This window comes from Antedon bifida, chromosome 7 (genome assembly GCF_963402885.1).
Source record: "Antedon bifida chromosome 7, ecAntBifi1.1, whole genome shotgun sequence".
Lineage (NCBI taxonomy): Eukaryota > Metazoa > Echinodermata > Crinoidea > Comatulida > Antedonidae > Antedon > Antedon bifida.
In genome coordinates this window covers 10,094,349-10,119,162 of record NC_136232.1, presented here as the reverse complement: position 1 = coordinate 10,119,162, position 24,814 = coordinate 10,094,349, and the positions used below count along the sequence as shown (strand labels likewise).

General features: G+C 33.2%; 1 protein-coding gene across 1 annotated transcript; it reads right to left on the bottom strand.

Moving 5' to 3' along the window:
- Positions 1–83: 83 nt before the first annotated feature.
- LOC144847487 (transmembrane 7 superfamily member 3-like) lies at positions 84–7,356 on the bottom strand. Its single transcript, XM_078703881.1, has 11 exons — positions 7,203–7,356; positions 6,575–6,880; positions 6,090–6,273; positions 5,360–5,474; positions 5,019–5,208; positions 4,644–4,730; positions 4,016–4,096; positions 3,202–3,357; positions 2,902–2,999; positions 1,725–1,887; positions 84–790 (listed from the first exon to the last, which is right to left on the bottom strand). The coding sequence occupies exons 1-11, from the start codon at positions 7,267–7,269 to the stop codon at positions 561–563; spliced, it is 1,677 nt and encodes a 558-aa protein (XP_078560007.1). The 5' UTR covers positions 7,270–7,356; the 3' UTR covers positions 84–560.
- Between the last annotated feature and the right edge of the window lie 17,458 nt (positions 7,357–24,814).

The window sequence follows — 24,814 nt, the reverse complement described above, 5'->3', positions numbered from 1 at the left end:
AATTAAAATTTATTCAATTCAAGTCATGTTTATATTTCTTTTTTTAGTTACAAAATAAAACAAAACACTCACTTTTTGACGAATAAAGTTTATCTATGTTTATTTATGTCAATAAATAAGATGATAATATGAGCAAATTAATAGGCCTAATATATACTTTTTGATTAGGAAAATGATAAGCTTTCAAGAACAATAGTTCTTAAATGTTGAAGCTAGTAGATTGGTTAAAGTATTGTTAAAAATAATACTTTTACCAGGAACATACAACAAAATTGCTAAATTGCTATTATATTATCAACTATATAACTTAATTTTATTCTATTCAATCTTGGTTATTATACAAATAATTTATATACAAAATGATGATCAAAGACGCTACATTATAATAATGAGCGAATCTCTATATCTCAATGCAGACAACCTCTGACAAATGTGGGAAGGTCTAAGTAGAGGGGAGGGCGTTTTGGGCTGACAAAATATTTGAATGGCTTGATTTCTTTGCTTTATTTTATTTTTTTAAATCTTGGATTACCTGTATATATAAAATTTAACAAATAATATCATTCATATTTATCTATTGAACTTGCTGTGTTTTGTAAAAGTGGTGTTCTTTCTGTAACATCAACTATAGGTGGAATTTGTTGTTCTTCCGTGTTTAAAAATTCATTTGTTTTGGCGTATAACTTGGCTGGACATTCGGGAAAGTCGCGTCGGTCCTTGTGTGTGAGAAAGTGTTGTGTGGTTAATCCTGCAACTATGAGCACCACCCATACCACGATTATGATAATATCTGAAACACACAGAAAATAGTAAATAATTATGTCTGTGAATTATAGGTCTACAGTTTTATGTTTTTGTAGAAATTATGTCGGACTCTAGACATACTTTTTTATTTCTTTCTTTCTTTTATATATTTAGGCAAATTGCCAAGGATAACCATAAGCTAATTCATTCACTATACTTCTTAAAGGTTTCAATCTTGTTCACAAGACAAACATATACACAAGATGCTCTACATAAACAAAGTCTTATTACAAGTCTTTGGGAGTGGAGTTGTAAATTGTCATTAGAAAAAATCCTGACATATGACAGGACTTGAACCCAGGACCCTTGAATTGGTAGCCAAGCATCATAACCACCAAGCCACAACTCCGCTACTGTTTACAAAATAATGAGCGTTGCTGTGGCAACGGCTATATACATCATGTACAATGTACTTCATGTTTATTAGTCATCATAGTCATTCTATATCATTTTGAATACAATCAATAATGGATCAATGTTGCAGGAGCAATAACTCGCAAAATAATATTGAATATAATTTGATAAATGAAAAGCAACAAAAAAACAAACAATGTGTAGCGTGAGTCATCAGCGTTGCTGTGGCAACAGATACATACAACATGTATAATGTACTTCTGGTGTATTGTTATAACCGATAAATTAAAAGGAGCTAGTGTGCATATCATAATTATTCCTTATTACTTGGAATAAACTCAATATTTAATAAATGAGAAGCAACAAACAGCTGTGTCTAGTATGAGTCATCAGCGTTGCCATGTCAACGGCTATATACAACATTATAATGTACTTCTGGTGTATTGTTATAACCGATAAATTCAAAAGACCTAGTGTGCATATCATAATCATCCATATTACTTGGAACAAAATCAATACTGGATCAAATGTCAGAAAGAATAAATATGTTTTTGCAAAAATGTTACCTTGCGTATTGTACGGTAGAAATATAAGATCCTTGTTGAATTCACTGTACACTGTTCTAGCTAGCGGGTACATGATGATGAGATGAAGGGTTGACATTGATACATAACTCACCAGACTCATTATTAAATATGAACCCCATACTGCAGTGGCTAATGAACTCAGCTAAAGAAGTATAGAATAACAAAACACATTAACTACTACATTGTTGTTGGATTCTATAACTTTCCATGAACTACTCACTTCAAGTAAATAACGTCACATTATTCTGAAAGTTTAAACATTAAAAAATAAATAATAACATTTATTGACATAAATTCACAATTTACAATAGGCACCAAAATAAGCAGGTGGGTACCAATCATTTACACATAATATACAGACTATAAAAGATTCATTAACAAACACATAAACAAGCAAAAGAAATTATACATATAGGTGGCAGCAGACACAAAATCATTATTACACACTCCTCTTCACCTCACGCGGGTATGCAGTTGCTATTCTATAACTTCAAGTAAGTAACTGCGACATGGCACTCATAAGTGAAATAAATAAAAACACATTTATTGACACAAATTCACAATTTACAAAAGGTACCAAAAGAAGTGGGTGCTTGTCAGTTTGGATACCATCAATTTATCATAATTTACAATTACAAAGACATACGGTAGACAAATTAAAACAAAATATATATACATATAGGTGGCAGCAGACACAAAATCAAATCACACACTCCTCACCGTATGCAGTCGCTATGGATGCTCTCTAATCAAACTAGTGTAACCTATATTCATCTCAAAATATGTGCTGGCTTTTTTAGTCTAAACAAGCAAAGTATCTACTTTAAGGCCAATTTACACAGACGAACGGTGTAACAGTAAGCAGAAAAACCACATAGCTTGTCACACATAGAATTTGTATCTATCTGAGCGGAAACCGCCTGTGTGTAAATGGTATAAGGAATAACATATATTCCATATTTGTATTACCGTTACCACTCGTCTGTGTAAATTGACCTTTAAAGCTACGGAATGTTCTTACCATCTTAGCCATTTGAGGGTCTCTACTGTGAAAGTATAATCTTTGTGAGCAATTATAAGCAACAAGATCCAAAATGACCAAATATGGAAGATGAATAATAACTTATAAAGCAATTTAATAATTGAGAATTATTACCTTACGCATAAATGGAATTAGGAAGATTGGTATCAAAAGCATGCCACTTGTGAAGGTCAACCCATAAGCTGCATTGTCTTGCCAAACACTCATGTTCCCTAAAGTTACGAAACAAAAACATAACTTACAATTAAGCTATGTCTACACTATCAAACTAGTTTGAAAAAAAAGTGTGATGTGTCCAAATGTGGTAGTAATATGCCCAAATATGGTAGTGATATGACATCTTTATGTCCATATATGGACACATCACATTTTGTTGCCACATAAAGTAAATTCTTAAATACAAAATATCCTTACCTAACGGTCCAATAAAGAATGCGCAGCTTGCGAACAAGTAACCAAGGTTGAGAGCCACAAAGAGCATTGTGGGTAGAACTTTACCATATAGCCACCATAAGATGTAAAGACTTGCACCTCCCATACCAGCAAATACAAAGCTAATTGTCACTGTAGCTACAACAAAATACAGAGAATTAGACTACTAGAATTGTATTTATATGCGTTTAGGTACTATTGTATATCCTCGGGTCTAATCCCACCCCCTACTTTATGTCTGACTTCTCAAGCAGGCATATCCCCGGGTATAGTCCCAGTATTTACTTTTGATCTAGTTGTAGGCCACTCTCTAGCCAGTTCGGATGAGTTTTTACAAGAAATGGTTTAAAAATAATTTTTGTCCTGAACCAGGCTTTCCTCGGGTATAGTCCCAAAAGTCGACCCTATTTCGTGTTCTAGGGGTGGGGGGGATTATACCAGAGAAGGGCACCATTTTGAGGGACATGGAAGGCAGAATGGTGTTTGGGAGGGAGAAGGTCCAGGTGATGTGTGATTTAGAGCTCTGTCTGCACTATCAAACTAGTTTGACAAAGAAGTGTGTATGCCCATATATGGTAGTGATATGACATCATCATGTCCATATATGGGCACATCACATTTTTTTGTCACATAAAGTTTGATAGTGTAGACAAGGCTTAACATGCCCTGGTCTTAACAGCCTGGGTCACATATTAGTTTTGTGTTATACACATATTTATATACAAAGTTCATACAGCACAAACAGTAATATGTCTTATACAGAATCTTATAGAAAGTTATTGCTTAACATACTTACCAGCAGTGGTTAAATGTGAACTTGTAGCAAAAATGAGAAAAGCTGGAATCCCTAGAGTTAAACCACCAAAGAAAAACACCTCTGGAGAAACAAATAAAAATGTAAAATATAATTAATATTGTTTAGCTACAGAAAATGCAAAAATCATCATTCATGAAACAGTCGAAACAGGGTATAGTGACATAGCAAATATATAGTATAAATTTAATCCACCATATCAAAGTAATAATTACATGTATATTAATGTATAGTATAAAGTTTTTTCTACACTATTAAACTAGTTTGACAAAAAAAAGTGTGATGTGCCCAAATATGGTAGTGATATGCCCAAATATGGTAGTGATATGACATCATCATCTCCATATATGGGCACATCACATTTTTTTGTCACATAAAGTGTGATAGTGTAGACAGAGCTTTAAACTGACTCCAAATAGCAAGAGGTAAGCCATGATTCGTGGCTTGCCTCTCTTTGGAGTCCGTTTTATACTATGTTATTTAAACATAATCAGTGCATCTGTTGTTTCATATAGAGATGTAGTACTTTATTCATTAAAAAATACAGTAATAATGCCAATAATAATTTCAGAGCTGGTAAATGCATAAACTTCTTGAATGTCTTACTTACCAAGTTTAAAACAGTAATGACCCAAGAAGCACAAGACAAATCCATAAATACTCAAACCGATGTACATCGCAATGTAGCCAGCATTTACTGAAAATCAATGAATACATTATCTATGAATTTGAATATATAGGTAGAGAGAAGTTTTGTTAACTTTTTATATGAAACACGTTATAAAAACAAAACATTCTATCTGCATAACAGGCATTTGAGAAAAGCCTCTGTCATTTTTTTTTACATTTTCCTTAAAAACATTTAGAAGAAAATGGGGCAGCTCCTGACAGCAAACCTTAAGAAGTTAATAAGCAACTTTATTCAAAGATGGGAGTTGTAAAATATTATTCTACAACTGCCTCATTAAAAGTGTGTAGAACTTACAGATGTCATGGCAACTTGGTTGATTGTTATAATCAGGAGTATAGGTACAAGCAAAGTTCACTATTGGAACGTAAGCTGCTGTACTGTGATTGGTCAAAGGATCTGTGACGATGACATTGTAAATGACCCCTTGACCTTGAATAGATGCTAAGATGACCTCTCCCTGAAATTTACCCTTGTATGAGGAAACCTTTAAAATAAAATGAAGATGATATTCAATGTATTAATAGTATGTTTATTTAAAAAGTATTCTATACCATAATTAAGTGTACACAAGTATACACTACTATAAATGAAAGAAACCCCTACAAACCCAAACATAATCTACTTTTCAACTTTACCTTTTTTCCATTTTCTTTAATTCTATCGACTGTCATCGTTTTCTCGATTCCTTTAAAGTAATCATCGTGGTCAACGAATCGTGGTAAGTAGTAAATATATAGCTCATAGTAAAGCCTGAAAAAAGAGTTTAAAAACGTGAACATGTTAGTAGAAAACTACATATGTTAAAGATTGTTATATAGTGTAATATAATGTAATATAGTTAGTTGATCCTCTTATCTAAGCAAGTGCCATAATTTGTTCTTATTCACCCCTCATCCAAAAATAAATATATGACTTGTGAATTATAAGATAGGAAAAAACCAACGCTTTCTAAACTAAGTCTCATATGAGGTGTACTGTACTGTAGGTGGTATTGTTTTAGCTATGAGACAAATCCTGGTAATGATGTGATCAGAGCAGGAATTGAACCCAGTATAGTGGCACAAATCCACAATGCTGTACAGTATTGTGAGCAAATTCCTAAATAAATCTGATACTTGTACCTTAACCTTAAAAATAATTCCTATGATACACATGTAACATGTGACAAACATGTGATGTTGTATTCAAGAATTTTCCTAAGATACTGTCATGTGAACATAGTGGTTCTAATGCTTGGTTCCCACTAGAGACGTAACACAAGCACGTAGACGTAATGTAAGCGAGTTGACCAATGACAAGTGACAGTTATAAATAATAAGAATAATCCATCGCTTGTGATTGGTCAAATTTCTCAGCAACTTGTACCTGAACTGAGGGGCGTTACTCTTGGCACAAACATTTTCATCAGATCCACGAGGTACACCGGCGTTAGCTTGCGAGAACTCTGTTGATGTGTGGAAATAATTGCTTTGAAGAACTTTGATGTTAGGGTCTAACTCAAGGTCAGAGGTCAAACAACAACCTCCAGGAACAGGTGGCATAGAAAATTCTGTAAAATAATAATATAAAAATAGAAAGAAATTACTTATCTGTATTGTTGATCTGTATGGTAGTAGATATTTAAAAAAAAATAAAAAGGTCTAAAGCTTTGTTTACACTAGCAAACTTTACATGATATGCCCATATATGAACACGATTACATCATATCTCTACCATTGGGTACATCACATTTTTTTTGTCAAATTAGTCTGATAGTGTAGACAGAGCTTTCCAATGTTTGTTGCACTTTTGGAGTAACATCTAGTTATTCTCTTTTATAGTTTGAAGCAAGTCTATACATTACAACTTACCACCAGCCCCATATTGCATCACTATTACCAGAACATCTATTGCAACAGCCTCTTTGTTCTTTAAGTACCAAATAAACGTGTCTTGTTCTAATTGCAGATACGAGACAAGCCCGATAGTCGAACCGATCATGGATGTGTCACTTGAGGGTACCTCCGTCGTAGAACCGTATATAATGACATTTCGGTAAGCGTGTCCCTGGATAGTGACAAACGTAGCTGTAGTAGTGATGTTTTCTACTGTCACCAGATACGTGACATTTGGTTCAATTGTGACATTGATTGTTTCGTCAATTGGAATTGAAAGATCTAATAATAATGTAAAAATAAGAACAAACTGTTTAGTTCTTGTATTTATTGCTAACAAATGAACTGTCACAATTATTAAAATAAAACTATAATTTAAGTTTTAAAGAGAGTGGTTTATTCATCCTCCATCATTAATATTCAAACGTACAGTACAACCCGCTAAGCAGAGACTTTACTAGGCAATCCTAGGCCCCATATACACATACAGCAGCATAGAGTAGGAATCACTGTGATTTTAGTAGGCTAAAAAATCGCTAGCTCAGCTGGTAGGGCTAGCTAGGCCTAGCTTTTTTGTGGTTGTAGTTTCATAACAAGTACTTACTAATTTTACTGCATGAATTAATTTTAAACAGAATAAGTAAGGAAGTAAAAAGGCATAAATTCTTCATATCATTATATTTTGAAGTTAGGCAAAAACGCAATTTAATACTTCTTTTTCCGGCCGTATGATGTTTTGATGTTGAACTTTGTTTACATTTTTTCCTAGCCTTCCGTCGACCGCCCTCATCGTTATCTAAAAGTTGAAAACTTAAGTCGGCATTTGTAAACAAAGATAGTGTAGTAGGCCTACCAGGGTAGAGACATTACATAAAACAATAAAAAATAAAATTAGTATTTTTGTGTATTTATTTCAAAATGTGGAACAATATATACTTTAAAAAACTCTTCATTCATTACTGACAAATATTTATACAATTAACATAAAAATGTTCAAAACACTTTAAGAACGTGTACTTACATAAAGAACGAATAATTAAAATTTACATATAAAAACTTGCACAAAATTATGGCTTTAAAACATCTAAAAAATATATCAAGTATCTAGTTCTGATTTCTGTACATTATATATATTTTATTTTAACTATTACTTTACAATGCAATAAACAAATAATTAATAATTTAGACAATTCTACTTTTGGTGGCCAAGCGCGTACTCTAGTAATCACACGCATGCGTAATGCTTGGCGATCTTAAGTTTCCGGTTACCGTCTCATCAGACGACAGCAGAGTAGTATGGCGGGACGAATGAAGAGGTAGGTGGTATCATTTGATTGCAGTTATACACATTAGAATGTGTTGTAAATGTATTAGAATAGTTAGCTGTCATTGACGTGTCATTAAGAAGTGTTGTCTGGCCTAGTGCTTGGTTTTCAGGGCTTGATGGAGGGGTGATCGATTCTAGGCACACGCCAGCTCCCGAGCCTGTAGTCTGCTTAGCTGACGTAGTCGTTAGGTAAGGGCTAGGAAAAGTTCCAGCCATCGAGGAGGACGATACTCCAGAATATGAAGGCGTCATCAAGGACGAAGAAGCACATGAAAATGATGACGGTGTCATGAGGAATGAAGCTGAACTAGAATATGATGATGTCATCAACGAAGGAGCTGCACTTGAATTCGATGACGTCATCAACGATGACGCTGCACTACAATATGACGGAATCATAGAGGGTCCACCAGGCGATGAAGATGGACAAGATGATGCGATTAAAGAAGGAGCTACCGTTGACATCGTCGAGTTACTCGAAGCTGGATACGACATCATATCATATGCAGCAGATAAGGTATTCTGAGCCATGTATGGCGAACTGGCGTATGGCAATCCTACCATAGATGATGGACTTCCACTCATTGTGACGTAGGATGAACCTGGATTGCCATACATCTGACTTTGCGTACTGTATGGATGATAAGACCTAAAGAAAATAATGAAAACAAAATATTTATTGGTAATACTATATAATGTATTTGATTCATCATGGTAGACATATTGTGTATGCTGTAATAGTTTTACAGAAGAACAGCAAAAATGTTAAAATAATTACATGATAAGATGTTCATTCTCTCTGACTAGCAACAAGCTACTAATTATAGGTTCTATGATTTTCTATCAAGAATAATATTCAATGTTTGCTTATTCATGCATAATGAATAAATGATTATTAAAAATGTTTAATATTAGGACTAAATTAAAAACATGAATACTAAAACTAATTATTATTCTACATTAGTATTTTCATGAATTATTAGAATTCATATTAAACATTTAAATTATGTATATTTAGCTAACTTACGTTTCATATGCCTTAGCCGTGATGGTGGCTCTAACCCTTAGACGTGCTCTTCGTCGCCTGTAATCTCCACGCATAAAATCGTCAACATTAGCTGGATGGACCGCCCAAAAGTGACCACGCCCATCATTGCTCCTCCCACTTTTGATAAAACATTCATTTAGTGACAGATTGTGTCGTATACTGTTTCGCCAACTTCTGTCATTATTCCTATACGAATAAAAAAAAACAAAATTAATTAAAACGATTGATATATTAAATTATGCAAAGCTTAACAATAAATAACTATGAATTTATCGAATTATTCAACAGCTGTTTGAATAAACGTTTAGCATGAATATTTACGAATAGATCGTAAACAAATACTTAATCCATCGATGTACAAAATTCGTACGGTAAATCACAACCAAGTTATTGGCTTGATTTTGTATACAATTCATCATTGAGAAACACTATTATTAGATATTAATAATATTGCATAGATAAGACATCACACTTTTTGTTTTAATTGTAAATGTGTAACTCAAGACATGTCTATATATAAGGTGATAACAATTATTACTAAGAAATACTATTGTTTTCAGCCTGTCTGAATGGTCAAGACATCTGAACCTTGAAATCACAGTTCAATTTACATCATTGCTTCACCAGTATTCATTTGCATAACAACTTTGGTACAGTAGTATCGTTGTTTATTTTCGTGACTTATATACCACGTGGAGTAAGGAAACTGGTACAGATAAATAAAACACATTCAACAAAACACTAAATTTTCGGGTTAAAATAAAAATTGTGAGGCATTTGATGAATAGGCAAACTACCTCACAATTTTTATTTTAACTCGAAAGTTTGCTGGTATCATACATGAAACACTAAATGTATTATAACGTACCTGTAATAAGGAAAATTGTCCATGATATATTGATAGATATCGGATAAGAGAAGCCTGCAGTCCGCTGAGTTCAAAATTGCCTTTGCAATCAAGGCAATATACGAAAGTACAGGTTTGGTTCCTTTAACTGGACTACTGCTAGGCGAAGAAGATCCATTACTTCCAGTCTCGCTTGAAGGAGGAGACAGCGGTGTAGAAAGTCCTTTGAAAGTCATAATCTCCTCAGTTAGGCCTACAGTCGTAAGAGCCATGCTAATCAAAATGTGATATGCTTATCCAAAAGTATGTTTAAAAAATATAACATCTATCGAAATTCCTCGGGTTTATATAAGACGTGAGTACATTTCTCGTGTTCTGATTGGTCGTATATTTGATCAATTATTGACATATGCCAATCAGATGTCTTCTTTAAAATATTGTGTTAAGGGCAGTGGGTGAGCTTGTTAAATTCACTCACGTCTATTGTTCTTAGAATTAAAAACAATAGACATGACAGCACACCTATTGTCACACTCTTTTGTTTTATTTAATTTACAGTCCCTCCTATAAAGAAATGGTTCATGCCTCTTTTATTTTACCACTTTCTAGAAAGTATTGTTAAATTTCACGTTAAAGTATTGTTCAATTTCATCCGGTGAATAGGGTTAGATCCGTGGGATACCTTTTAGGACAATTACTCGAATGACTTCACGGAAGTAATGTAAACAAAAAGACTGACATAGGAAGAAGTTGAAGTAACGGTGTTTGACAGGGAGAACCATCACTTACAACCATCAAGACAATACCGTGCAAGGGGGCTGTGACGTCACTGGCGCCGGACTGTCTGCCGAAATAAGAATTCATAACATTAGGGCCTATAGTAAAACGATGAAATAAATTTGCAATTTAATGAACCAGTAATATTTATTATGAAATCGCATTAAAAGTTAGATAACTTTTATTCATTTGTTTAATCAGTGTCTTTTATTTTAAAATGATGTACAGTAAACATAGTTTTGCATTTAATCATTAAATAAAAGGTTTAATAAAAAACAATTTAAAATAAAAATCTTAAACAAAAGGTATTTTAATTGATACATAGATAGATATTATTTGTTGTGTTTTTCTTCATCTTTCCGGGCATCTGCCTTCAAACTCCGACCTCATATCATTATTATATTGCATTGTATTTTTTCTCTTCTATTTTCAGAGTCTGTAAATAAATGTTATGAAACCTAAATGAATTTTACTGCTGTTGATACGCAGTATTTGTTTTTCTTAATTTTATGCCTTATCATCTCTGAAATCGCTTTTGCTACTCATTACTTTTATCATGAGGATACTTGTTTTTATTTTATGTGGAAGAAATAAATGTTGATTTGATTGATTGATTGATAATCTATGAGTGTTTGCTTAGCCTATTAAAGTTTTTACTTTCCCATTTTCCCTCTGTGAATGCACAGTTATAATTTGATCAATTTTTCAGAAAAGTTCACGTGGTGGTCTATAACATACGCATCAGTATGTATCTTCACAGCTTAATTCAAGAAGGAGATTCTGTCCCTATATTTCATACAGTGATACAGTTTGTATACACAATATTTCCTAATGATTGATTTATTGTATTGTTGCTTGTAAATCATTTTAGTTTAGTCATTCATGTTTTCTTGTTTTTCCTTTCTCAGTATTTTTTTTCTTGGACCGCACCGCATTGTGAGTGCCACCGATTCAAAGGCGAATGGTCAGCTAATAAATAAATAAATTTAAACCAGTATGTATGTAAAATAACTAGATATTACATTCTTCTTTATTCACCAATAGCTGGAGCAAACAAAATAATTTTTGCTAGTCGAAGGTTTGCCACATACTCACAAATACATTTACTTGGAAGAATAACACTGAAATAGCAAGAGAAATACATTTAAATTAAATTAACAATAGTAAAAAAGGACATAAACAAAACAAAAAACCAAGAGATGGGCCGCCATAAATCAGTCTATAGGTTATTAACTAGGTGTTCATACATGATTTGTATGAATTCGGGTAACGTTTACAAATTGTATTCGGTAAAGCCACTCAGTTCCCCGTGAAACGAACGATACACACCATAGAGGTATACAATTATATTTCATAGCTTCATTCTATGACCATTGACCAACTCTCGGAGGACATCCCGATCAAGGGGACACTTTTCAGTCCCGACGTTTTACTCTTTTAAAATAGGGATTCTATTAGGTCTATATGATTTTTACAATATTTATTATTATTAATTTAATATCATATTAGTCATTTCTATAAATTGAGGGCCCTTTGATATGGACAAAGAATCTATCATTTACCAGTCACCAAGTAAGTAACCAAATTATAAATTTTAAATTGTGATTTTGGTGGCATCTATTATTAACTATTTTACTTAGCTATATAGTTAATTTTTATTTTGATATATACTAGTAGTTCCATACGTAATACTTCCGATTTGAGTTGAATGATGGTAAGTAGTCATAGCAACGGAATCAAGCTATGAGAAAGGTCATTTCCCATATTCGCATGTGGCTAAAACGGAAACTCACTTTTGTCTTCTTTTGTTCGCGACAATAAATTTGACATTAACGCACTTAACACTTCATTGTTTTCATTGTCGAATTAATCCGTTAATGAAACGGTTCATGAAGTAAATTCGCGCAATATTTACACTTAACATTTAATTTCTCACTAGTGGGTAATTAGTTTACCACAGTAATAAGATGAGTGACGGTTAAGCAAGGACCTGCTGGTAGATGGGACGTCTCCCTCCCTTTAAAGACCATTTGGGACCATGGGTAGAGATGAGTGACGGTTAAACAAGGACCTGCTGGTAGATTGGTCCTCTCTCCCTCTTATTAAAGACCATTTGGGACCATGGGTAGAGATGAGTGACGGTTAAGCAAGGACCTGCTGGTAGATCGGTCCTCTCTCCCTCTTATTAAAGACCATTTGGGGACCATGGGTAGAGATGAGTGACGGTTAAGCTAGGACCTGCTGGTAGATTGGTCCTCTCTCCCTCTTATTAAAGACCATTTGGGACTATGGGTGGAGATGAGTGACGGTTAAGCAAGGACCTGCTGGTGGATTGGTCCTCTCTCCCTCTTATTAAAGACCATTTGGGACTATGGGTGGAGATGAGTGACGGTTAAGCAAGGACCTGCTGGTGGATTGGTCTCTCTCCCTCTTATTAAAGACCATTTGGGACCATTGGTAGAGATGAGTGACGGTTAAGCAAGGACCTGCTGGTAGATTGGTCCTCTCTCCCTCTTATTAAAGACCATTTGGGACCATTGGTAGAGATGAGTGACGGTTAAGCAAGGACTTGCTGGTAGATTGGTCCTCTCTCCCTCTTATTAAAGACCATTTGGGACTATGGGTGGAGATGAGTGACGGTTAAGCAAGGACTTGCTGGTAGATTGGTCCTCTCTCCCTCTTATTAAAGACCATTTGGGACCATGGGTAGAGGAAGTGGACCGTTAAGCAAGGACCTGCTAGTAGTAGACGGCACGTATCCCATTAAAGAACATTGGACCATGAGAGACAGATGAATGACGTTACGCAAGGACCTGATAGTGGTAGATGAGACGTCTCACTATTAAAGACCCATTGAGATGGGAGTGAGATGAGTGACGACTAAAAATGAACCTTCTGCATGGTAAATTTGTCTTATTATCAGTCCATTTTGAACCCAAATAGTGATGATGATTGACAGCTGAAACAAAACCTGCTGGTATTTGGACCATGGGCAGTTAATGGCGGTTGAATCTTCTATAGTAGATTGGTCTCCCTCCTATTAAAGGCCAGTTTGGTATCCCGACCATGGCTAAGCAAGGACCTGCTGGAAATGAGAGTTACGGTTGTTGAACAAAGACCTCTCGCGGTCATTAGAAGAATTTAGTCTCTATATTAAAAGCACCTGTAATGGTTAGAACATGGAAGTGGTTAGAAGACCTCTTTACTTCGTCTTGGTCACATAAATCATGTGTTTAGGATCTCGTCCTAAGAGAAAGCGATACCATTTACAGTTCATAGGCCTATTTTTGTGTATTAATATTCTTAAAATGCTTTTATTGTATTTCTTGATTGTTTATACTGATATTATTTTTTTTTGCCCTAAAACTATCAGTCTTTTTATTGTCTAAAGGACTAACACACTATTCGCTCTCTAAACACAGTGCCCCCTCAGGCGGCTCAAACAAACAAACACTTTCCAAGTACTGTACCGCAAATGAAGCAGGATTATCCACAACCGTTCGTGGTACCGTCAGTAACATAAAACAAAAATACACTTTGTAAATAATGAATACAATATTTAATTACAGTAAATCAGCAATAAAACGCAATGATTCTAAATCAATATTTATGTTTTCCTCGTAATCTAAATTTAAAATTAATAAGTGAAACTAGACAAGGGGTTATGTATGCCTCTCATTTGATTATTGTTTATAATTTACTATTGGCTTGTAATTATAATTAAATTCACATATTTTATATGCTTGTAATTATAATCATAATATACAGTAAATAGTTTTATCACGTCAAATGTTGACAAAATCTGTTCAAAGGACATAAATATGGAAATACAATTGATTAATGCATGTGCACTAATTCTCCAAGATGAAAGTTTATCTTGATCGAAGTTACTTTGGTAAACTAAAAAATTATGAATATTAAATACATAAAAAAGCCAGACAAAGGAAAAGAAAGTAAGAAAATAGATATTTATAGGGCAACTTTTATATTAAAAAGTCTAAAAACCGATAAAAATTGTGCATTAATAAATTATGAATTATGAATAAACAATATTTTAAACAAGCTATGGTGCTTTCACAACAAACTATATCACTGTTTTTAGAACCCCTATTAGGGGCACAGTCAGACGGACCTAAAATGTGTATATCAATGGTGCACCCTCTTGTGGTCGCTTAACTAATTCTCGTTTCGTCCACCCGAAAGGTAGAATAAGTAGAATGTCACATAAAAAACAAACGTTGTTCTAATAAGCATTATTAATTTTATTCATTAAAATTTGTACAATACATAACATAAATTCGTTGTTAAAATATAAAACGCACAAACCGCAATGAACATGTAAATTATTAGGGGCCTATAATTGTCGACTCATAGACCAAAAAAAAACTTTCCAAAAAATATTGCAAATATCGTTTATTTCATTAAAAAGACTTTACAAGAGAGTACAATAACTCCGGGAGAAATGCACTAACTTTGTTACCGTCAGTAATAACCTACATATTAAATAGAGAATAGTATTTAATCCTGTTCATGATTTAAAACAAAAGTACGTGAGTTAGAAATGATGTAAAAACCTGTAGCACGCCCTCTAGCCATTATTAACTTTTTTTAATGGAGGACTTAGTACGGTACGCGTAAACGAATTGTGTAATTGAGTCAGGAACAGCTGTGAATGAGAGCGTATACTAATAACATATAATCGATTCAAGAGATTGGAATAAAAAATGCAATGAATTTAGACTTTTGAACGCGCTTGTGCTCTGTATAAATAATTGAACACACAACATGTTGATAGCATGCAACGTACAGTAATGAAGAAATATACAAATTAAAAACAAAATAACTCAATATTATATGTTATATAAAATAATAAGTATACATAATTATACATAATGTACCGTAGGTTAACTCAATATTGTATGTTGTAATAATTATATAAAATAATTGTACATGTACCGTCGATTATATTGATAAGAATCGAATTGACGTAGCCTACTTATACGTATAAATTTAATTACAATTCGTAATCTGATTATGAACGTATCGTAATGTAGAAATACACAAATTAAAAACAAAATAAATCAATAATGTATGTTGTAAAATGATAATCATATTATGTACTGTAGATTATATTTATAAGCATCGAATTGACGTACTTTACAATTTTAATTACGATTCGTAATCTAATTATGAACGTATAACCTAATATAGAAATAAATAAACAAAAGTAAAAACAAAAATAACTCAAATATTATATGTTGTAATAATATATATAATGATAATTATACATAATGTACTGTAGATTACATTTATAAGAATCGATTTGAAGTACTTTATAATTCGTAATCTGATTATGAACGTATAACGTAATGTAGAAATATACAAATTAAAAACAAAAATAGATCAATATTGTATGTTGTTATACAAATAATTATTATACATAATGTACCGTAGATTATGTTGATACGAATCGAATTGACGTATTTTATAATTTTAATTACAATTCGTAATCTGATTATGAACGTATACCGTTATGTAGAAATATACAAAAGTAAAAACAAAAATATTTCAATATTGATGTTATATATAAAACATTATACATAATTGTAATTACAATTCGTAATCTTATTATGAACGTATCGGTAATGTAGAAATACATAAATTAAAAACAAAATAAATCAATAATGTATGTTGTAATATATAAAATGATAATTATACATCATCTATCGTCGATTATATTGATAAGAATCGTTTTGACGTACTTTATAATTTTAATTACGATTCGTAGGCCTAAATCTCTGACTATGACAACATTCATTATGACGTAATGCTACATAAGTGTCCTGCTCCTAATTGGCCAATTCAAAAATCTAATTAAACAAAATGAAGAAACTAATTAAATTTGATATCTATGTTTCTATTTTGAACATACATTAATGAAAGTATAAATTTATCGATCATCAAATTCCTGGAATAAATCCCTACTTATACTATGCACAATTAAGCTACTATTTATACATATACATTAAAAATGGGAGGCACTTACCAGTACCACCAAAGGAAATCAATTTTTAAAATTTTAACTATTTGATGCATAATATATAACATATCTTTATCTATATTAGTGGAAACCCCCTCTATTACAATCGCGTGGTCGAGCTTTAAGTATAGATGATTTTGTAAGTTTTGAGCAATTGGCTGCACACAAATTGTTTAATTATTTGTCATTTGATGTTCAATATCTATTTTTTTAATGTACATGTCATACGATAATAAAAATTACTGATTGAAAGATCCCAAATGCCACTAAATTTCGTATTTTGATGATTATGCAGTAATTATTATTATTATTGATTTTAATAATAATTTGTTTGTTATGAAGCACAATATCAAAATTGATATAATCATAATTATCATCACATGACTAATTAATTAGCATCATTGTTGATCGAATAAATAAAATAAATAATATAAATCTTTGTCTTAATCTACGCGCGATGATGTCACTTATCACGCGTTACGAAACGCGCTAAACGTCACAGCTATGATTTAAAACATATCGACTATTTACCCGCGGAGACCAGTTTATGCACTATACGGTCAATACCACACGTTCGCTGTTCGAATCCAGAGGCGTCAAATCATATAATCAAATCCAGGATGATTCAGTTTTATCGAATTTGCAAAGACAAAGAAAGAACAATAGTTATTGGTGTAATAATTGCAGCGTTGTGTTCATCAGTATAGATCGTTTAACGCATTGTTTCCGATTGTTTTTACAAATCACTGTTATAATTCCACTATACGAACACTGCCTATAGAAACTCACAGATGCATGTAAAGTTTCCGTTTATGTAATCGAACCATGGTAGGTTTATTGCCATACTTAGCATTATGTGTTGATCTCAAGGCTACCATATTGGTAATTGAGATTTATTCCCATTTGATTACAACGAAATAATATTTGGATCAACTAAATATTATTAATATAATATTATTAAATAATAAACCTCACTGGAATTTATCCGACTAAAACATTGCTATTATTTCATATTAAAATGTATCCCCAGGTATTTGAAACCCATAGCGGCGGCTCGAACGTACAAAGTGTGCGTGGCACGCGTGAAACTTGTTACGCGCGCTGGTGAACGGACGCGTATTATCAAAAACAGAAGGAGATTAACGAAGGAGCCTATAAACGATACGTCATTGTTCTCGTGGGTTTTTATATTTATTTTTCTTTTTTGTTCCATCTCGTATGCGAACAAGAGAAAGTCAATGTACAGTGTGTTTGCATTACGACAGCGAACAAATTCAGTGTTTGTTCACACGTAGACAGCAAACATAACTTTGATAAGTTTTTAACAGTCAAGTTTCCATGTCGTATAGCGTAGGGCGTTAGTTGCGATACAGAAAAGTATAATTTACACCATAATTTAAGCTCTGTCTACACTATCAAACTAGTTTGAAAAAAAAGTGTGATGTGCCCAATGGTAGTGATATGCCCAAATATGGTAGTGATATGACATCATTGTGTCCATATATGGCCACATCACATTTTTTTGTCACATAAAGTTTGATAGTGTAGACTGAGCTTAAGAGAGGGATGTCATGGGCGCGTACAAAAATGTTACCGTCACATCAATTGACGTATGTTTGTACAGTGATACCACGTTTTGGCAACTCTTGTTGTAAAGCACTTTTAGCTGTAAATAAAATAACTTCCTATGCTTATGGAATAATTAATTGAACAAGTTAAAGTGATCAAACAATACCAGAACAAATCAGTATAATATTATTACTTTGAGCATACAGAAATGTCCCACGGGGGCCAGCTGACGTACGCACTGCTCGTAATGGCGCTACCACGATCTCTTTTAAGAACAGCAAAAATCGATGATTTGACAAATCAGTACACCTCAACACATGTCGGCCTAAGTGAGACCTAAACAGCTATATTTATTTTACTGTTATAACCACGCGCCATTTTATTTGCGTACACTACGAGTATGTAACAAGTTGTAAAACCTCTTTGGTGATAAGTGCTTTTATCAATAGTTAATTGGTTTTTTTTTCGAATTGAATTACTGATTGTATTGTAGAACATTTGGATCTATGGTATGATTATTTTGCTGAGCTGGACTATTCCTTATGATTAATTTGGTTCCATTTTTATACTCTTCCATAATAATTGTCATCCATTCCAATACGCCTACTTAAGTTTTTTTTTTAATATTCAGCGATTTTACTCTCTTCATGCATCATGCAATAGTTACCTTTTCTGTTTGACTCTCGTTGTGAACTTTGACGTTTAAAAGCTTGTACCAATTTTATATGTAAATCTCTCGCAAGTTCGTTTGGGGTTTTTTCGAACTGATTATTTGTATATTATCTGTGTTTGTTTTGTGATTAAATCTTTTTTCTTCGATTTCTTTTGTTTGGTTTGGTTGGCCTAATTCGTTATTACAATCTAGTAAATAAATCTAGTGCAAGTCAACCAAAAATATTATTGTTACAGATTTAAATAGCCTAATTAGTATGCAAAACTATCTAAAGAAATTATAAATAATTAGGGCATCTTCAACGTGTTACTTGATATAATGTAACACCATGCAATTGGTCACTGTTAAGCCATTAATATGTCTATTATCTCTTAATTTGATATTTTGGCCAAGGTCAATAAAATATAGGTTATGTCACTTTTACTAATATGACAATATCACAAAATGGTACGGCTTTTGTACGCGCGCGTCCACTTTGTGTTTCGTTATTGTCATTGCCAATTGTTCAAGATAATTGCCACGCACGGTTACACACTCTCATAATTATGCTTAGTTTTGTCTTTATTTTTATAAATAAAGTGAATAAACTGAATAAAAATTAAATCAATGATCACACCAGATTGACCTATCATCATATTTTATCGGAAAGGATTAGATCCGTGACTTCTATATTCCAATTGTAAACCTGCAAGCTACCAACCTGTTGAGTTGAAACAGTTCAATCTGTTTTTTCCCACACTCAATTATACTCACTAGTTTTAGTATTTGTGCACGTTATGGATTTCTTTCGTCGACTATCAGTCAAATAAATCGACCACTTCAATGGCCTGGCATTTTTCACATCGCTTTTATTTAAAGTCAGAGCAACTGTTGAGATTAAATAAGTGAAATATAAGCCAATATAATTGCAATCATAGCGTATTGATTTGTAATGTACTTCATTGACCTGAACTAATTATTGTAAACGTAATAATATACGTGTCATAATTATAGGACATTTGTAATGTTACTCTTTATGGTCACGTGAACAAAATGAAAACAAAATGAAAACAAAATCGTATGTTTAAATTATAAACTGAATCAAACATGTGACCAACAACATATTGTCATAGATATTTGTGCTAATTACGCTTTTATGGTGTCAAAACATTAACGCGCACGTACGAATAGTCATCGACATGCTTATCAACGTTTATACGCGCGCGTACTTTTGTGAGTCGTGTCTTTTGTTCAAGCGGTACTTTGAAGCAGACAAAATTACATAAAATAGTTGAGAGCACCCAGACAGCTGAATGCACATAAAACAGTGAATTTGTATCAACTATAATTAAGCGCATATACTTACACAATAAACATATGAAGGCCAATGTTAAAAGTACAATCACAATTGATTTGTATTTATGATTAGATTATTTAAGATTAGAATGTTATTACAGTATATAAAAAAGAGTGCAACATTCACATGGGTTATTTAATTGTATTAACTTTCTAAGTAATCCAATTACATAAATAAAGGCAATTAAAAGTTTATTGGTGCGGTATTCTTTATTATCTCATCATCGTGCTTTTTTTCAACCAATTCAACCACAATTAGACACAAAATGACGCGCGCGTATATATGTTGATAAGCACGCGTACACTTTAATGTACGCACGCGCGAACGATAACTCGAAATAGTGGGACGCGCAGTCTGCGTCTATCCATCCCGGAGTGAAATACACGCGTCTCGGGTTCAGTAATCTTTCAACCATAACACTTTCCTTCTACTTAATACCATGTATTTTAAAATTAGATTAATAGTATCATGATCAACTAATTAAGGATCTGTAATTAATCTAAGTATGTGGCACGCTTTAATGAGCGTAAGTATAGGCTGATACACTTAGTATGATTTAATTAGTAATTATAATCTTTAAACACCAAGTGAACAGTAAAAACAAAGAAAGTTATGTTATGCAGATAATCGGATACGTTACTATGTTTGTTAGTGAGACGATGCGAAAATTAAGAACAAGCATTTTCACACGGAAAAGTAAAAAAGTTGTGGTAGACAGAGTTCATTGAGAGTGTTATTAACAGTATCATTAATGTTCGTATTCACGTCACTGTCTTGTCATTGTCATCGTAGGCCTACTTATAAACTTTATTATCCTCGACTCGTCCATCATAGCTATCACAAACACCACATTATCAACTATGAACGTTATCATATCATAATTTTACCATATCAATAACGTTACCATATCAATATGTTACCACTATCAATAATGCTACATCATTATTGTTATCAACTTCATGGTATCAACTTCATGTTATCAACTTTATTTTATCAACTTCATGTTATCAACTTCATGTTATCAACTTCATTTTATCAACTTCATGTTATCAACTTTATTTGATCAACTTCATGTTATCAACTTCATGTTATCAACTTCATGTTATCAACTTCTTTTTATCAACTTCATGTTATCAACTTCATTATCAACTTCATGTTATCAGCTTCATGTTATTAACTTCATGTTATCAACTTCATGTCATCAACTTCATAGTATCAGGGGCTAGTTCATACAAACCTTTCCGGTTTCCTTGGCCCCACCTCATCATTTCTTTTTATAGTAAATTATATGACAATAAATGCTTTCTTATTCGTATTGCTAATTTTCTACAATTTAGCGTAAATGCGCAAACAATAATTAATTCTGCCGTTTATGCATGATTGACTCGTATAAAACTTAAGTGATTTTTCATAAATGCGATTACTTAAACGTGAATGGACTAAAGTGTTTTAGTAATAATGTTAGTTCCACAACAATTCGCCTTTTCATCACATCTTTGTTCAAGATAAAGCCCGGGTGTTACTGTAACACATCCAGATTGTGTTAGTTCAGCGTTACAAGCTATGGTTACCGCGTTACAGGCTAATATGTAACAGCATCAACAAAGAGAATACAATTAACGTAAGCGATATAGGTTTTAAATACTTGTTCTTACTATATTAATTCTGTCAAGGGTATAACCTTTTTATTTCTAATATGTCAATAAAAGATAGCAGTGTGTGATTTTGTTTCATAATAAATATATAGTGAGAATGCGTTTAATAATTCTGAACATTATGAACATGCAAAAAAGGAAAACATCTTCCGAGCGCGTTCACATTTTGATAAAAGCGGTACGGGCTTTATACGCGCGCGTACCGTAATTCCAGTATCTATAAATATGAAGCCAAACGTAATAGAAAATGTTCTTTCTTGCAACTTATAAGACATACCATTTTAGCATGAAACGCCATTTACATTTTATTCATTCTAACCAGTTCCTATGTCGTCACAAATTGAAATGTCCCCAATATTGTTTGGTGATAACTGTCCCCAATATATATGGCGACATTACATTATTAATATGCACACAGCCTTATTTGAGAATGTTTAATACAACATTTGTCGTATTCGAATGGGAAATTTCGTTGTCAACATAAAAATTCGTTGAGTACATTTTGTATTCGAAAATTTGTTAACGGATTGTGCTCAACAGAAAGTCTTCGAATAGAAAACGTTGACAACGCAAGCTTTTTCGTGAAGAACAATTTAACGCTCAAAATACTCCGTTAAATATGTACTCAACGGACAAAACTATACTCAACGGTAAACGTCCCAATAGAATACGACAATTTATTCTTTAAAAAGCTTACCAAGGCATTTGTTAACATTGCCTTGTCCTTATAATAAACTTTTAACCAATAGACTGAGTTGATGCAACGATATCACGTGTGCCCGTGTGGACACATACTTATTTCAATGGCGTCACTAAACTAACATGTAGACGACGTCACATCATCGATCAGATGCGATACATGTAAATCAAAAGCAATTTGTGTTTGTAGTATCAATTAACAACGGAACTGTACCTCGTGTGAATAATTGATTGCAGTAACAGTCAACAAGTTGATTCCTCTTTAAAGTCAAAAGGGGGATAGTTTCTTCTTCCCGAATTCCGTAATAAGCCAATACTGTATTGTAAAAAAAATGAAGAAATGATTGGTTAATAAGCAGCGCGTAAACCTCGCGTTTACGAACATGCGTGGCTAATGAAAACGCTTGTTATAAACCACTTTAAAGTCATGGCAACTTAATTAGAGCAATCCAATCAGAGTATTGCTTACTTAGTATTATGTTTAGTTTCCGTAAGCTGTACAGTTAAAATCACTTCCCGGGAAAAACAATCCAATATAAGGTAGAAATCAATTCATTGAAACGTGATATAGGCGACATAATTCACGTCTATTTAGCATGAATAATAAGCAAATAGACCTTATAAAGAGCTAAATAGCCAGGCGTCAATTCGGCAATCGATTTCGTCCTAGCAGGGAACCATTACATCTGTGTTACCCGTTATTGAAAGATATACCTATGTGCTTTTGTTATCCAATTGCCCCGAACAATGAGGACATGATTATTGCTATATTATGACACTTGTTATGGATATGGGGTTTTAGCTTCCATGTGCAATTTGTGAGAGGCAGAGGTCTAGATTGAAAATCAATGGTTCTGGGGGAAGAACAAGTCTTTTCGGATATGGATTATAAACTGTAGGTTCGGTGTAGGTTCATGTGCACTTTAAAGAACCTTTCGAGACGAGTAGGGGGTTACACCAGTGTACTAGTTCACACACAGCCACTGTCACGAACTCATCATACTACTATACTATACACTGGGCACTCTGGGAGAACAGTCTTTGGGTGAAGAGGCTACCCAGTATAATAATAACAATGTATTCAACGGTACTTAAAAAATATGCATAATTTATATCTATAATAAACTATAATAAACTGAATCCCTGAAGTAACATGAATAAGTGTGGTACTCATCTTGTGTGTATGATCCATTCATTAACAAAAAAAGTGTGATGTGCCCAAATTTGGTAGTGATATGCCCAAATATAGTAGTGATATGACATCATCATGTCCATATATGGGCACATCACATTTTTTTTGTCACATAAAGTTTGATAGTGTGGACAGAGCTTTAGACGAATTTGGTAATTAAGCAAAGTGTGTGTCCCCAGTGTCAAAAAGTGTTCGGGTTGTTGAAAATTGACGAACCCTTCCTGAACTGTGAACGTACTCCAAGTGTTCAGCTTCTCATAGATATGTGTTAAACTAGTAGTAGTGCAAATAAGATAGTGACAGCACAAAAAAGGAAATCCCACGAATCAGTCTCTCAATTTCAATATCCTTACTAATTAAGCAAAAGGCCGCCGTCGTCAAACAAGATACCTTTTTTGGTTCCCGGACTATAATACCGTGATGTAATACTAAAGAGCGTTTAGTAACGGATGCTTTCTATTTGCACACGCAAACAGTGGATGTATCAACGGGTCACAGCTCTTCAAATATATGTTTACTCGTACAAAGAGCGACACGTGTACACTCGTTACTACACGTGTACACGCGTTTTATATAGTCAACCACGTAACACGACATTTGCTTGCTTTGTAAATAGCACAATTTTGATGATCAATTGAAGTAAGTAGCAACAGCATTATAATGTCATTTAAATGTTGTAAAAAGTACATATTTTGAGATGAAGTACTGTCTAGCCACATCGAAACGAATATACTTCGATAAGCTCTACAATGAATATCGTAAACACTAAATATTATATATTTACCTTTTCATGTTCAAACAACAGACTTATATTATAAAGATCTGAAATCTTACCGAAAACTTATTCAAAGTTAGTATCCTTACCAAACATTGGGGGCAGCACAACTTCATTTATTAAGTCTTTGATTATTCATCGCGCGTCGTGATTGGTCAAATTACCTCTTGCGTTCAATCGCGCTTACGTCGCGCGTCCTTAAGTGGGAACCTTTAAAAAGTATAGAAAATTATTTATAGACTACTAAACATTAATATGTCTGTGTTTGTTGCATGTAT

Bases quoted from the DNA above. Each gene is read 5' to 3' on its own strand.
- LOC144847487 (XM_078703881.1), bottom strand. From the start codon at position 7,269: ATGAAGAATTTATGCCTTTTTACTTCCTTACTTATTCTGTTTAAAATT. The intron at 6,274-6,574 runs GTAAGTTGTAAT...ATTATTTTACAG, and splicing joins GATGCAATATGGGGCTGGTG to AATTTTCTATGCCACCTGTT. The intron at 3,358-4,015 runs GTAAGTATGTTA...ATTTTGTTGTAG, and splicing joins TTCACATTTAACCACTGCTG to CTACAGTGACAATTAGCTTT.